Source organism: Malus sylvestris, chromosome 13 (genome assembly GCF_916048215.2).
Source record: "Malus sylvestris chromosome 13, drMalSylv7.2, whole genome shotgun sequence".
In the NCBI taxonomy this organism is placed as follows: domain Eukaryota; kingdom Viridiplantae; phylum Streptophyta; class Magnoliopsida; order Rosales; family Rosaceae; genus Malus; species Malus sylvestris.
In genome coordinates this window covers 11888928-11905104 of record NC_062272.1, presented here as the reverse complement: position 1 = coordinate 11905104, position 16177 = coordinate 11888928, and the positions used below count along the sequence as shown (strand labels likewise).

The window sequence follows — 16177 nt, the reverse complement described above, 5'->3', positions numbered from 1 at the left end:
GCCTTCATCCCTCACAATCCGGATGGGGCCCTCTGGTTGCATCCTTCACCACGTGTCCGTCCTTTCCCGGGTCGAGCACCGCAGAACACGTCACGTCCGCGTTGCCTTCGTCGCTGATGACGTGGATGAGCGCAGAGTGGGCCATGGGCCCGACCAGAGTGGATCTTTGATTTCCTCCGAATCCTTTTTGTGAGGATCTTCAAGATCTTCAAATTATGTCCGTTCATCGTATATTTGTACGGTTTATTTTCGTTAAATACTAATTGTATTTAATTTAAAATAAAAATATTTAAAATAATTTATAGTCACATGATATATGATAAACAGACACGATTTGAAAATTGTCATATTCTCACAAAGAGGATCCGAATCCTCATTCATTCCTTTGATTTGTTGTTCATCATCATTGCTGGTACTTGGTAGCACAGCTTAGCTGGATCTTGCTGTAAAATTTTGGATTAAAATATTCCAATATGAAACGATTAAAAAAAAAAAAAGGTTAAGACCCTCGAGAAAATGTAAAACATTTTGATTGGGTAATCGAATTGAGAACATGCATGCATAATTTGTTTTTACTTTGTCAACAATCAACTTAAAAGTGGTAAAAAGAGAGCAACAAAATGGTGCAAATAATGATGGGAAAAGCATGCCCACAAGTGATTTTGATAGTGATTACATGCAAGTGATGTTAATGTAGCAACAAGAGAACATGTGAGATAATGGGCAAGTGAGGTGCAAGCCTCTTTGTCAAGGGGAAACAAAAATTTGACAATGATTGTTAACAACCCATGGAATATACAACAATGGCACCAAAAACATGCAAAAGGAAGTAGGGTGAAGGATCCAAAACGAGAAATGTTACCAACAATCCCTTGCACGCACATACGACTGTGAGCTATTGATGTATTATGAAAGTTATATTATTGTTTTACGCCACTGCTATAAAGCGTCATCTACATATTAGGAAAGCTATTTGAGAATAATAAAATAGAAAATCTCTCAAAAAAAAACAAAAAAAAGAGAATAGTTTACGAGATTGAGTAAATTAGGATTTTTGTGCTATTTGGTAAGTTATTTTCTAAATTAGTGAGGAAATAAGAGTTAAGTTTTCTTGTGGGTTCAAAGAGCAACTTACATAGAACATCACACTATTGTTGCAGTGAACTTATTCTATAAGTCGTTATCATAGATTTGGGTTTGTTTATTCAATTAATTTAATTATTTCGTGTTTTGAGTTACCCTTGTATAATGCTTTCTTATAAGAGTGGTGATTGTCATACACCCCTTTTAGCTTTACACTCCTAATTATTATAGTCATCGAATTGAATAAAAAAACAACAAACAAGATTAAACATAATGTCTAAGAGCTCGTTTGGATGTGCTTTTAAAATGACTGAAAGCGTTTTTGTTGAAAATGTTTTTGGAACTAATTCTTAGTAAAAATGCAAGTATATTATGGAAAATCACTTAAAATGTTTTTTGGAAGAAGCACATAACTGGTGCTTCTTGCAGAAAGCATTTTAAGTGCTTTTGGAACCAAAAAACATTTTCTCTAAAAACGCTTTCAATTATTTTAAAAGCACATCCAAACCAAACCTAAGAGGTTGAAAGAGGTGTTTATCATTTTTCTTTCTATAATGCCTCATTACGAGGGAAAAATACATTTGAGTGTATGGAATTTTGAATTTACCTTAAAACTTTTATTTTTCAATAAAACTAATACACATCAATCTCTTAAAATCACATGCATGTGTCAACGACTACTAGAATGAAGTGTTTCACCCAAAACATATAAAAGGAAGTACTTTGAAAAACAAAAAACAAGAGAATGCTACAATTCTATGGACGCAAGTGACCGTGAGCCTGTCATATATTGTAGGACTCACTTGCAAACATGAACGACTGACACTGGCATACAATTCAAATAAAAATTGGATTGTTTCTTCCATTTTTGGTTTTCACATCCAAAAGTAAAAACCAATGAAGGTGAAAACTCTGTCAAGATCACAAGTATATATATTCACAAGGCGCATGCAGATCAAAACTGAGACTACTATCATTCATGTTATAGTGTTGGTCTGAAAAGTGAGTTTTGAGAGGGTGTTTGCATTGCCTGCTTGGGACTTGGGGAGATGACACTCATGATTTAAGTGGCAATTGCTGAAGGAGATGGGGGAAAGTTAGCAAACGTGGCTTTGGACCTTTTCTCCAACTTCCACGATGTGCCACATGGAAATGCAACAGTAGCAGCTCCAATCACCTGAAACCTACCCAAGGCCCAAGGGAGCCACCACGACCACCGCACCACTGCAGTGCATTTGCATTTGCATTTCCATATAGTTTAATGGGCGCGCGTGAAATCAAGCTCGGGTTTACACACAAATATTATTCCATTTTTTTGCGTTAAAAGCAACCCTAAATTACTAAACCCATGAAAAGCTAGAACAAGAAACAATAAATAATAATTATAAAATCATCAACTTTATAGATTTAAATCTATGTGGGAAAGCCCAGAAAAGCCAGAGCTTAAAGCATAAAAAGTAACCACATTCGCAGACGCAGAGGTTTAATTTGCTGGTTTATCTTGGGGCCGGAGGAGGAAGAGTGGGTGTTTAGGTCACAAATTTACACGGTTTTTTTCTGTGACGGGTTAGCATTTGTTCATCGTAAAAAAGAAAAGGCTATTTACTAGGGACTTACAGGGAATATACGATTTCAGGATATGCTTGGTTGCTTTAGCATGGCTGTTACAGCTTTTCTTGCACGAGGAGTGGGAAAGCAATCCTATTTCTTATTTTATAGTTTATAGTCTAAGGGAATAATATATATTGGTTTAGTTTACTGATTCTATGGTCTAAGGTAATTGTGATTACTTCCGTTCGATTTAATCCAACGATGAAGATCCAGGCCTTTATAGGACGTCATAGATTCGATTTTTCATCCGGTATCACTTATACAAGAATAAAAAAATGCCACTATTTGAGATAATGTTAATTAGGACGTATGGTTGAAGAAAATGAATGTTCCACCTCAAAATCAATGCGGTATAAGGTTATAAGGACATGCAAATGTCACTTAACTTTCCGATGTAGGACATCGCTCAACCGTCCTCACGTGTAAAGACACCCAAGTGAAACACGTAGCAAACACATATCAAATGAGCATGTATGGTCGTTAGACTTTTACACATGGGCCAAATATGATTGATATACAAATGATTGCATATATTCGAGATCTACCTTGTACTCCAACGAGGAAATACCTTGCGAGGCTCCTTGTTGTAATAATAAGAATGATTGTTTGTTAAGGAGCGAGTAGTCAATACTGTTTGTCTTATTAGATATCTGACATGTAATAAAATCAACGCATCAGTCTAACAACACGTATTACACACACATCCTAGTACCTCACTACCTTGTCAACTAATGTTTTTGATTGATGATCACACATTTTAACAGTATATACAATATGATAACTTACATGGTTGCTACAAACATTACCATATTCAAATTAAATAAGATATCAGAACAAATAAAGTAATTAGGTTTTAAAAGAAAACACGCAAACACAACACACCACACCACCAAAACTCAAAAGCATTGCATCTGCAACTGCAAGTCTGCGAGTGCAGGGGGGGAAGGATGAGTAGTGACTAGGAAATGAGAGAGCAAACAACATAGGCCAAGGATGCCTTATCCTAATAAATGGCACCCAATGACACTTGTCGACACGGGGAAATGAGTTGAGAATGTGGTAACTGTTGGAAAGTAAAAGCTGGACATCGACAGCAACAGCAACAGCACAGCGCAGCAGAGAATTGCACCGGTTAACTCAACGGAGGTATAAAAGTGAAGTAAAAACTAAAAAAAACACTCAGCTCAACGGAGCAGCTTTTTGAGAAAAGCAACAAAAGTCATTCAACGGGGTTCCACAATACTTTTTCTGTTCCGTTCGGTACTACGTTACGGGGAATAGATTTGCTCCGGATCCTTTTGGGAAGAATCTATGAATCGTGTTTATTTATCATATATTATGCAGTCAGTTTTTATTAAATATTGTTTATATTTAATTTTAAATAAAAATATTTAAAATGATTTCTGATCTAACGATATACGATAAACGAACACGATTTACAGATTCTTATAATCCTCACAAAAAGGATCCGACGAGGATCTGGATTCATAGATTTGGACCATAATATTACTTGCCTTTTTTTATCTTTCCTTTTGTCCATCTTTTATCTACATTAAAAGAAGGGGGTGTGCTATCCACACATATCTTTTTACTTCTCACACACCCCTTATTAATTTATGTCATTTGATCTTCTTCAATTCATCCGATCGGACGGCCGAAAAATTAAAAGAGTGTGAGAGAAGTAAAAATGGGTGTGTGGATATCACATCCCTAAAAGAAGGGAGGGACATGCTTAGCCTTCCAATAGATTAACAATAATGTGGTTCAAATTTACCTTTGGTGAGAATCGAATCTAAAACCTCTTATTTACAAGTAAAGAAAAATACTAGTGGACTGTAATACTAAGTGGTCTTTCCTTTTGTCCTTTCTTTTAACGAGCGATATTATCTATACTAAAATGAGAGAGTAGGCTTAGCTTGACAATAGGTTAGCAATAATGTGGTTCAAATTCGCCTTTGGCAATAATCGAACTTAAGACATCTCACTTACAAAGAAAGATGAATATACTAGACCTTACTCCTAAATGACATTTCCTTTTTTCCCTTAAATTTGAAGATTTTCTCAATAGGATTGTGCGAGCATGTTATTTTATTTATTTAAGTATTATTTAACAAAATTTATTATTATTATTATTTTTTAGCCTAGTCCTTAATTCGGTATTCACCCTAGTTCTAATTAATATAAGAACTAACCTAATCAGGTAATCTACCGAAATTTGACTCTGAATTTTTACAAGTTGTTTGTATGACAACTAATCTATGGATGACTTTGAAAGTGGAAAACCAAAACCACGCCCACAATACATGGAAGTGGTTGTTTACTTTGGCAACATGGTTTCCAAGTTTTGAACAAACGAATATCATGTTGGTGTAAAACATCAATCCATCCAAATAGCATACATTATCCTCTACCACCTCCATGATAACAGTTTTTTTTTTTTTTTTTTTCGTTTTTGTACTTATACATGCACTTAAGGCTGTCTTAAGTGTCCCTATGTTTATGTACGACTCCTTGTTTTGAGAATTTATTTGGTCAGAATTATGCTTTACATTCAAGACATTGTAGTTATTTTTTTAAGTCAGTAAAACTTTCTCATGTCGTAAGTATTTTCTTTAAAAGAAAATTGTTTGTATTTTTACCTTTTCTAATGATAAAGCGCCAGCGACCCAAAATCCAGACACAAAATAAAATCGCAACGTATATTATGCAGTTGGCTATAAAAAGAAAATTAACAATGCAAAAATAAAATTGTTTTAATCCAAAACATTAAGGTAAATCAAAATTTGGAGGGCTTTATTATTTTTCTTTAACACATGGGCTGCATAAGCAAATTAGTAAATTCAAATACAATTTATTTTCTGTAATCATGTTTAAATTTAAATATTAAGATTAAATGATTTGACTTTGGTTCAACCATTTGATAATTGGAAAGGTCAAACCTTAACCACTCAATTTCTGTTGCAGTAAAAACAGCAAACAGATAAAATGGGAAGGTAAATACCAGAAATAAAAAGGAAAAGATTAACACAAATGGTAAGTAGTAAAAGGGTAAAAAACCAGACCAAGCATTATTTGTGAGTGAATTAAGGAAGGATCTTGTCAGTTAATCAAGTTAATTAATTAATTATTTATTTATATTTGTATATGAGCTGGATCCACTCTTCCCTTCAGGAGTGACCCACATCTGAATAAAATATTCAATTATTAAAATAAGTTAGCAAATAAATAATTAAAATCTTAAATAAAACCCATAAGACACAGACAATTTGAGCTTGGAAGCCGAGAGAGACAAGTCCAACTCTTTCAACTTCAATCTGAAGAATATATATACACACACACATATGTATATATAAAATAAAAAATTTCTGAGCAGAAAATCAATAATCTTTTTCAATTCTGTTGCTTTTGCTCAACTGGATTCTTTGAAATTTGAATTGGGTATGAATCAAAACCGGAACTTCAGCTTGTAATTCGGGTTATCTGGTTGGGGGACTTTTAGATATATACACATCTTGCTGTTTATTCGGCTTCCGAGATTTAGGTGTTTTGAAGCTATGCATCTGAGCAACGGCATGGGATCGATGTCAACGGCTAGTTCGAGTGGAACTTGGAAATCGGGGGATGTGGTCTCTGACCAGTTTCCCGCGGGACTAAGAGTCCTGGTGGTCGACGATGATCCTACTTGCCTTATGATCTTGGAGAGGATGCTCAGAACTTGCCTCTATGAAGGTACTCTCTTCTTCTCTCTCTCTCTAGAGATTTTTGCTTCATGGGTTTTCTTCAATCCTTCTGGAGATTTCAATTACTTGTCTCACATCATGGATTTATTTTTCCTGTGGGTGTTTTGCTACAAGTTTTTACCACTTGGGTTGTAATTACTTATGTTTTTCATGCTATTGTTTAAGGGATTTGGAGCCTGTGGTAGAAGTTAGGATTTGGAGCCTGTTGTACAAGTTCAGATTTGGATATAATTTGATATCTTTTACTGTTTCAGTTGTGATTCTTTTTAGATTTGAATCATGGGTTGTGTTAAATTTTGTAACTTGTTAATCATGGTTTGTAATTGTACAATGTTATTTTTTTTGTTTTTAAAAGTTTTAATGGTATTGTTCCAGAAAATAGATTTGAGAATTAATTTGTCTTTGTAGATTCATATCCCTGTTTTATTGATATTGTTCTATAATTTGTTTCTGTACTAAATTTGTGGATTGATTGAGTTGGTTGGTTTGGGATCTTTAGTGACAAAATGTAATCGAGCGGAGAGCGCGCTTTCGCTGCTTCGAGAGAACAAGAACGGATACGATATTGTTATCAGTGATGTGCACATGCCAGACATGGATGGATTCAAACTCCTAGAGCAGGTTGGACTGGAGATGGACCTGCCTGTTATCAGTGAGTACCTCGTTTTAGTAATTTTGTATGGATTTAGCTGCTGTTAACCTGAATCATATTTGTTAATCTGGAGCTGATATGTGATACGTGTGATTCCACAGTGATGTCCGCTGATGATGGAAAAAGTGTTGTCATGAAGGGTGTGACTCATGGTGCTTGTGATTACCTGATCAAACCAGTTCGCATTGAGGCGCTGAAGAACATATGGCAGCACGTGGTTCGGAAGAAAAAGAATGAGCGGAAGGATGTGGAGCAATCCGGAAGTGTGGAAGAAGGGGATCGGCAGCAAAAACCATCCGAAGATGCAGATTACTCGTCCTCGGCAAATGAAGGGTCTTGGAAGAACTCAAAGAGGAGGAAGGATGAGGAAGAAGAGACGGATGAGAGGGATGATTCATCCACATTAAAGAAGCCGCGGGTTGTTTGGTCAGTCGAACTCCATCAACAATTTGTGGGCGCTGTTAATCAACTAGGCATTGACAGTATGTCTTCTTCCCTATACTTTTCAATTTTATATTTCCTGATTGACTGTAGTCTAGTATGTATGAACACTGGGAGTAAAAAAGTGCTCTGATCCTTTTGAGTTTTGCACCTGTTTCTTTAACAAGGAGCTGAGTCAGTTTGAATTTATGTACACACTCTTTGCACTGGAAATGGGCATGCATGACTCATAATTAAGACTCGTTTTATCACAACGTGTAGAACGAATTACTTTACTTTCCTTTGCTTTTAGATAAAGTTAAACCATGGATTTATGTATGTATGATTAGTTAACATCTGTAGCATTTCCTAGTTCAAATTATTCTGTATAACATTCAAACTTACTTATTTGATCCAGAGGCCGTGCCTAAGAAAATTCTGGAGTTGATGAATGTTCCTGGGCTTACTAGAGAAAATGTTGCTAGCCATCTTCAGGTATGATAATCATGCATAATATAAAAGCATATGAGGAGGAATTCTCTTAAGATATGAATTCGAGAAAACTCCTTTGTTATTATGTGACATGGTTAAAATATATTTTCTGTTTGAGAATAACTCGCATGTAAATTTATGAAACAGAAATACAGGCTGTACCTTAGAAGGTTGAGTGGGGTGTCTCAGCACCAGAATAATTTGAGCAACCCTTTCATGAGTCCTCAAGAAGCGTCTTTTGGAGCAATGTCATCACTCAATGGGCTCGATCTTCAGACGCTAGCTGTCACAGGTCAACTCCCTGCTCAAAGCCTTGCCACACTCCAAGCAGCCGGACTTGGGAGGTCAACAGGAAAATCTGGCATACCTATGCCCCTTGTTGATCAAAGGAACTTATTCAGCTTTGAGAATCCAAAGCAACAACATATGAGCAGTAGCAAACCGATGAACTTACTTCATGGAATTCCAACAACTATGGAGGCAAAACAGCTTGCCAACTTGCACCAGTCTGCACAAACCCTTGGAGCTGCCAATATGCAAGTCAATGCTCATGGAGTTCAGAACAGTTCTCTACTTATGCCGGTACCTCAATTGCAGCCAAGGGGGCAGATCTTGAATGAATCTTCTGGAAATCATGTTCCACGGAATTCATCATCAGTGGGGCAGCCCATCATATCTAATGGTATGGGTAATGGAGTTTTGGGAAGAAATGGTATTGTTGATAGCGGCAGAGGCGTAGGATATAATCCAGTGCATCAAAACTCCTCAATGTTGAATTATCCCCTAAACAACAGTTCACAACTACCAGGCAACAATTTTACCCTTGGAAGTACACCGGTAATGTCCAGCCTTGCGTCTAAAGGAGCATTTCCTGAAGACGTGACTTCTGACATAAAAAGATCTTCTGGATTTATGCCAAGTTATGATATGTTTAACGAGTTACAGCAGCCCAAGTCAAATGAGTGGGACTTGCAGAATGTGGGCTTGACTTTCGATGTGTCACAACATACACACTCCATACACGGTAGCCTTGATCCCTCGGTTTTAGTTCATCAAGGATTTTCTTCTAGTCAAAGGGGTGGACAAAGCAGGAATCCATCTATTGTTGGAAAAACTATGTTCTCAGTGGGGGAAGGCAGTCATTTTGGGAATATGCAAAATACTGGTCACCACCTTAACGGTCGTATTGTTGACAATACAGTTAGGATTAAGGCTGAAACAGTCCCCGATGCAACTTCTCAAACTAGCTTCTTTCATGAACAATATGGTCAGGATGATCTAATGAGTGCACTTCTCAAACAGGTCCATTTTTTGCTTTGAGATGTTACTGTATTTGAATTTTTAGTTGCATGTTTCGAGATATCAAGGTGGTTATTTACTCATGAAATTTCTTTTGTTTTTCAACAGCAAGATGGACTTGGACCTGCCGAAAATGAGTTTGACTTTGATGGGTATTCCTTGGATAATATTCCTGTGTAGAATGCGCTTCCGACATAATTTGTATGATTGCAATTCTGGTGTATATAATTGCTGCAATAGAAGTCATTTCTTCTGCAATCAGATGGTGGATATTCAAGTTTGTTTCTACTTCAAAGAAAACCGGAGTGCGTGATTTCACAAATCATATCTTTCGTTGTGAATAACATGTTCTGCTGTTTTTAGGAGATAAAAGATCAGGATGATGGATCATTGAGGCAGATCAAATGTGCTAAAGATATTGGTTATGCACAACACTGCTGCATGGTGCGCAAAGGCATACATGCAAATGTTTGAGTGACTAGAAAGAAGCAACGATTCCAGGGGTGCCGGTGAAACTTGTCCTCGGTTTTAGGCTCCTCTTGAGTATTCTAGGTAGGTTTTGATACTTCTTCTAACTCTCAATAACGCATGAAGTTTGCCGTTAGTGAATTTCTTTTTCCCCGTCCTTGGCTCCGTTTTCGTTCTTGTTCAAGGAATCGACTTTGATGTACATATGTTCCATTTGGTTACTCAAGACATAAGTCGGGGGTATTCTTTCTTGGTTGCATTTCTTGTACTTGAATTTCTAGGAATTCTCCTTCTTGCTTTTTAGCTTTGGTGTTAACCACTTCTTATATGTAACATGTCCTCTGTTCTTAATTATCTTTCAGTTTCACTACCTGTTTTTAACTTTTACTCGACCAAAAATAAAATCCCCTTATCAAGTTTATGAGTTTGAAGCTTGGAGAGAAACTTCAGCAGGTCTGCCTAACTAGTGCAAGCTCCGACTCCAAGTTAATAACAGGCTCCGTACCTAAGTTTTATGCAAATCAAGTAAACCTAGTGGTGATGTTTCACTAATTTATGGCACCAATGCCAAAAGATATGGGTGCGGCTGGAGGGAGAGTAATTGGCAAATGGGAATACTGCAAGAAGCAACCTGAAAGTGGTCGGATAAGATCAGATGTGGTCCAACTGTCACAAAAAGAAACACAACAAAAAAAAAAAGGAAGAGCCTGCAGATTGGAATAGAATAATTTCAGTTAACAAGTCGCCAAAGGTGATTAGGTATTCAATTAAACAAGTTTAAAAACAAGGATTAACTTAAACAATTTGTAATCCCACACTGTTAAGACTTGTTTTTCTGCACAACTAGCGAATTGAACTTCTCCAGTTTTGTGCAATTAACCAACTCAACTTCACATGGTATTACAACTTAGCACTCAACTTTCTGTCAAATAATGGCGCGTGACAATAATAAGTACACTTTTTTAAGGTCATTCTCGTCATTTTACTCGATCGGAGGTCTAAATATGACGAGTTTAAAACGAAAATGGAGGGGAAATGCTGAGTTCTTTCTAGGACGCTGTATTATCGTTTCCACAACCAACAAAGTGTATACAACAACAACAACAACAACAAAGCCTTTTCCCATTAAGTGGGGTCGGCTATATGAATCCTAGAACGCCATTGCGCTCGGTTTTGTGTCATGTCCTCCGTTAGATCCAAGTACTCTAAGTCTTTTCTTAGAGTCTCTTCCAAAGTTTTCCTAGGTCTTCCTCTACCCATTCGGCCCTGAACCTCTGTCCCGTAGTCACATCTTCGAACCGGAGCGTCAGTCGGCCTTCTTTGCACATGTCCAAATCACCGGAGCCGATTTTCTCTCATCTTTCCTACAATTTCGGCTACTCCTACTTTACCTCGGATATCCTCATTCCCAATCTTATCCTTTCTCGTGTGCCCACACATCCCACGAAGCATCCTCATCTCCGCTACACCCATTTTGTGTACGTGTTGATGCTTCACCACCCAACATTCTGTGCCATACAACATCGTTGGCCTTATTGCCGTCCTATAAAATTTTCCCTTGAGCTTCAGTGGCCTACGACGGTCACACAACACGCCGGATGCACTCTTTCCATCCAGCTCGTATTCTATGGTTGAGATCTCCATCTAATTCTCCGTTCTCTTGCAAGATAGATCCTAGGTAGCGAAAACGGTCGCTTTTTGTAATCTTCGCTAGATTGCTCCGGTCATTAGTGTGGATAAGTATATAAATGGATAGAGATAGGAAAGCAAACACAAGATGTACGTGGTTCACCCAGATTGGCTACGTCCACGGAATAGAAGAGTTCTCATTAATTGTGAAGGGTTTACACAAGTACATAGGTTCAAGCTCTCCTTTAGTGAGTACAAGTGAATGATTTAGTACAAATGACATTAGGAAATATTGTGGGAGAATGATCTCGTAATCACGAAACTTCTAAGTATCGGAGTGTGGTGTCGTCTTGACTTGCCTTATCTGTCTCATAGGTAGATGTGGCATCTTCTCTGGAAGTACTCTTCCTCCATCAGGGGTGGTATCTTTAACTGGTGGAGATGCACAAGGTAATGTATCAATTTCACTTGAAGCTTACTTGTAGTTTCAGGCTTGGTCAAGCGCGATACAAACCATGTAGTAGGAGTCTCCCAAGTCGCCGAGCTAGGGGGTCTGCTGAAAGAGGTGACAGACAAGGTAAGCAATCAGAGCTCCGACTGATTGTTCACCTTCTCCCCATCTTGCAGCAGCATGAAGGATAAAGAGAAGAAAAATGAGAAGAGATGATATGAGATACTTTTGCTTTTGAAGAAGTAACTTTCCACAGGCTTATTCTTGAACTGAGCTGGAGGGTTTTCTGGTTTCCTCCAGAGTATAAGGCCGACTGAAGAATTTGAGGGTCAAAACAAGTCCATCAAATCTAGAGTACGTTCCACCCTGCTGATATGGGATACTTTTGCTTTTGACAGAGTAATGGATGTATCGGCACGTGTGCTGTTACACTTGTTTCCACATGCTTCCTTGTATCCTTCGCACTTGCCCTATCTGTTCCTCAACCAGATGCGGAATCTTCCCTGGAAACATAAGATGTTGAAGATGAGTACTCGAGAGCAATGCCAGGTAAGTAATCAGGTAAGGGGTTCCAGGCAGTCACTTCCTGGCTGGAAGCTTGATTCCAAGTGCTGACTGATTGCTCTCTTTCTCCTTGTCTTGCAGGTAAAAACAAGGCCAAAAGAAAAGACAGGGAAAAAGCATGATATGGGATACTCTTGCTTTTAACCCTGATGATATGAGATATTCTTGCTCTAGTATAGCTTGTTTGCAGAGGTATTATCGGGGGGAAAGAAAGCTGAATATTTCGAAAGGCTTCGTTGGGAGTGCCCTCTCAGATATGATGAAGGGTTGAGCATTTTTGCAGGTCTGCCTGTCCGTTGGGGATGGAGGTCGACATATATAGGAGTCTCCCTAACAACAAGTAGTAATGCTATTCCTTTACCCTGCTTGGTCATAGCACGGTAGTGGGAGCTGCCAGTTTCACATGTTTTAACTCTGTCAGAGCACTTTGAAAAAGTGGTCTGTGGTATCTGGCTCTCGAGATTCGGAGAACGATGCCTCTTCGATTTTTGAGAAAGCAATCATGATGGGGGTCTGACTCTCGAGATTCGGAGAGCAGTGTCTCTTCCATTTTTGAGGAAGTAATCATGTTGGGAGTCTGGCTTTCAAGATTCGGAGGGCGGTGCCTCTTCGATTTTGGAGCAAGCAATCTTGTTGGGAGTGTTGTCTCGAATGTGAGTAAAGGTTGGACATGTTTGCTAGTCTACCTTGCCACGAAGCACAAAGGTTGACACACAGGGACTTTCCAATTATCCAGCAATGGTACTGTTCCTTTACCCTCTCTTCGATTTTGAGAAAGTAGTCATGTTGGGAGTCTGGCTCTCGAGATTCGGAGGACGGTGCCTCTTCGATTTTGGAGCAAGCAATCTTGTTGGGAGTGTTTTCTCGAATGTGAGTAAAGGTTGGGCATGTTTGCTAGTCTACCTTGCCACGAAGCACAGAGGTTGACACACAGGGACTTTCCAATTACCCTTGTGGGTAATAATATGGTAGCTAGACCTTCAAAATTTATGTGTCTAAACTTTGTTAGTGCTGTTTCTTTGCTATTCTTTTACCTTTCTTGGTCAGAGCGATGTAGTGGGAGCTGCAAGCTTCACGTGCTCAACTTTGGCAGAGAACTTTGGCAAAGTTATCTATGGTACCCATGAGTTATTGTTGCGTGTGGGAAGTGGGTGATTGAACAGTAAGATTCATGTGCTTTCTACTTCACCAGAAGTCTTCGACAAAATGCCCATAATTTCTGCAAAGCTGAGTGTGCGTGTGACAGGTGCTGACAAGGCTAGAAAAGTAGGTGCCTCTTCGATTTCTGAGATCGGCCCTCGTGGTCTCTGAGCAGCCCAGCTTTTGAAAAAGCGAGCGCCTCTTCAATTGATTCGGAGAACGATGCCTCATCGATTTTTGAGAAAGCAATCATGCTGGGGGTCTGGCTCTCGAGATTCGGGGAGCAGTGTCTCTTCGATTTTTGAGAAAGTAATCATGTTGGGAGAGTGGCTCTCGAGATTCGGAGGGCGGTGCCTCTTCGATTTTGGAGCAAGCAATCTTGTTGGGAGTGTTTTCTCGAATGTGAGTAAAGGTTGGGCATGTTTGATAGTCTACCTTGCCACGAAGCACAGAGGTTGACACACAGGGACTTTCCAATTATCCAACAGTGGTACTGTTCCTTTACCCTTGTGGGTAATAATATGGTAGCTAGACCTTCAAAATTTATGGGTCTAAACTTTGTTAGTGCTGTTTCTTTGCTATTCTTTTACCCTTCTTGGTCAGAGCGGTGTAGTGGGAGCTGCAAGCTTCACGTGCTCAACTTTGGCAGAGAACTTTGGCAAAGTTATCTGTGGTACCCATGAGCTATTGTTGCGTGTGGGACTACTTCCCCAGAAGTCTTTGACAGAATGCCCATAATTTCCGCAAAGCTGAGTGTGCGTGTGACAGGTGCTGACAAGGCTGGAAAAGTAGGTGCCTCTTCGATTTCTGAGATCGGCCCTCGTGGTCTCTGGGGAGCCCAGCTTTTGAGAAAGCGAGCGCCTCTTCGATTTCTGAGATCGGCCTTCGTGGTCTTTGAGCAGCCCAACTTTTGAGAAAGCAAACGCCTCTTCGATTTCTGAGATCAACCCTCGTGATCTCTAAGCAGCCCAACTTTTGAGAAAGCAAACGCCTCTTCGATTTCTGAGCAGGCGCCTCTTCGATTTCTGAAGCTCCGTCGAGTGCAGATTTTTATAGGGGCTGGCATTAAGTTCCAAAGCACACTTGAATCTCCACCAGTAGAAGCTTCATTCTTGCACTTCTAAGATCTTGATTTGTCCGACCTCTTCTCTCTTCAACACCTTTGAAAATGTCTGGCCCCTCCGACCGTCGTTTTGACTTGAACCTTGTTGAAGAGGCAGCCCCGCCTTCTCCAGACAACATATGGCGCCCATCCTTCGTCTCCCCAACTGGTCCTCTTACCGTTGGGGATTCTGTGATGAAGAATGATATGACCGCTGCGGTGGTGGCCAGGAACCTTCTCACTCCCAAAGATAACAGACTACTTTCCAAACGGTCTGATGAGTTAGCTGTTAAGGATTCGCTGGCTCTCAGTGTTCAGTGTGCAGGTTCTGTGTCTAATATGGCCCAACGCCTATTTGCTCGAACCCGCCAAGTTGAATCATTGGCGGCTGAAGTGATGAGTCTCAAACAGGAGATTAGAGGGCTCAAGCATGAGAATAAACAGTTGCACCGGCTCGCACATGACTATGCTACAAACATGAAGAGGAAGCTTGACCAGATGAAGGAAACTGATGGTCAGGTTTTACTTGATCATCAGAGATTTGTGGGTTTGTTCCAAAGGCATTTATTGCCTTCGTCTTCTGGGGCTGTACCGCATAATGAAGCTCCAAATGATCAACCTCTGATGCCTCCTCCTTCTAGGGTTCTGTCCAGTACTGAGGCTCCAAATGATCCCCCTCCGGTGCCTTCTCTTTCTGGGGCTCTACCGACTGCTGAGACTTCTCCTAAGCAACCTTTGTGAAGGCTCCCTCTTGTGTGTTTATTTTGACTCATGTATATGTACATATTTGTAGCTTATCGGGGATATCAATAAATAAGCTTTCCTTCATTTCAACGTATTGTGTTAAATACACCAAAGCCTTCTTCGCTAAGTTCTTTGAATTTTCTTTTGTTGAAGCTTGTATGTTGAAGCTTTCTGAGTGGAGCATGTAGGTTAGGGTAGTGTTCCCTTAATTTCCCGAGTGAGGAAAACTTCTCGGTTGGAGACTTGGAAAGTCCAAGTCACTGAGTGGGATCGGCTATATGAATCTTAGAACGCCATTGTGCTCGATCCTGTGTCATGTCCTTCGTTAGATCCAAGTACTCTAAGTCTTTTCTTAGAGTCTCTTCCAAAGTTTTCCTAGGTCTTCCTCTACCCCTTCGGCCCTGAACCTCTGTCCCATAGTCGCATCTTCTAATCGGAGCGTCAGTAGGCCTTCTTTGCACATGTCCAAACCACCGTAACCGATTTTCTCTCATCTTTCCTTCAATTTCGGCTACTCCTACTTTACCCCGGATATCCTCATTCCTAATCTTATCATTTCTCGTGTGCCCACACATCCAACGAAACATCCTCATCTCCGCTACACCCATTTTGTGTACGTGTTGATGTTTCACCGCCCAACATTCTGTGCCATACAGCATCGCCGGCCTTATTGCCGTCCTATAAAATTTTCCCTTGAGCTTCAGTGGCATACGGCGGTCACACAACACGCCGGATGCACTCTTCCACTTCATCCATCCAGCTTGTATTCTATGGTTGAGATC

At 39.6% G+C, this 16177-nt stretch overlaps 1 protein-coding gene across 1 annotated transcript; it reads left to right on the top strand.

Moving 5' to 3' along the window:
- The first annotated feature begins 5954 nt into the window (after nucleotides 1-5954).
- LOC126595576 (two-component response regulator ARR1-like) lies at nucleotides 5955-10132 on the top strand. The gene is made up of 6 exons (XM_050261855.1): nucleotides 5955-6423; nucleotides 6934-7086; nucleotides 7188-7568; nucleotides 7925-8001; nucleotides 8146-9300; nucleotides 9406-10132. Exons 1-6 carry the CDS (start codon nucleotides 6249-6251, stop codon nucleotides 9475-9477), a joined length of 2013 nt encoding a protein of 670 aa, XP_050117812.1. The 5' UTR covers nucleotides 5955-6248; the 3' UTR covers nucleotides 9478-10132.
- Nucleotides 10133-16177: the final 6045 nt, after the last annotated feature.

Excerpts from the sequence above, each read along its gene's own strand:
- LOC126595576 (XM_050261855.1), top strand. The coding sequence starts at position 6,249 with ATGCATCTGAGCAACGGCATGGGATCGATGTCAACGGCTAGTTCGAGT. Across the intron at positions 8,002-8,145 it reads ATGTTGCTAGCCATCTTCAG|AAATACAGGCTGTACCTTAG; the intron begins GTATGATAATCA and ends TTTATGAAACAG. Across the intron at positions 9,301-9,405 it reads TGAGTGCACTTCTCAAACAG|CAAGATGGACTTGGACCTGC; the intron begins GTCCATTTTTTG and ends GTTTTTCAACAG.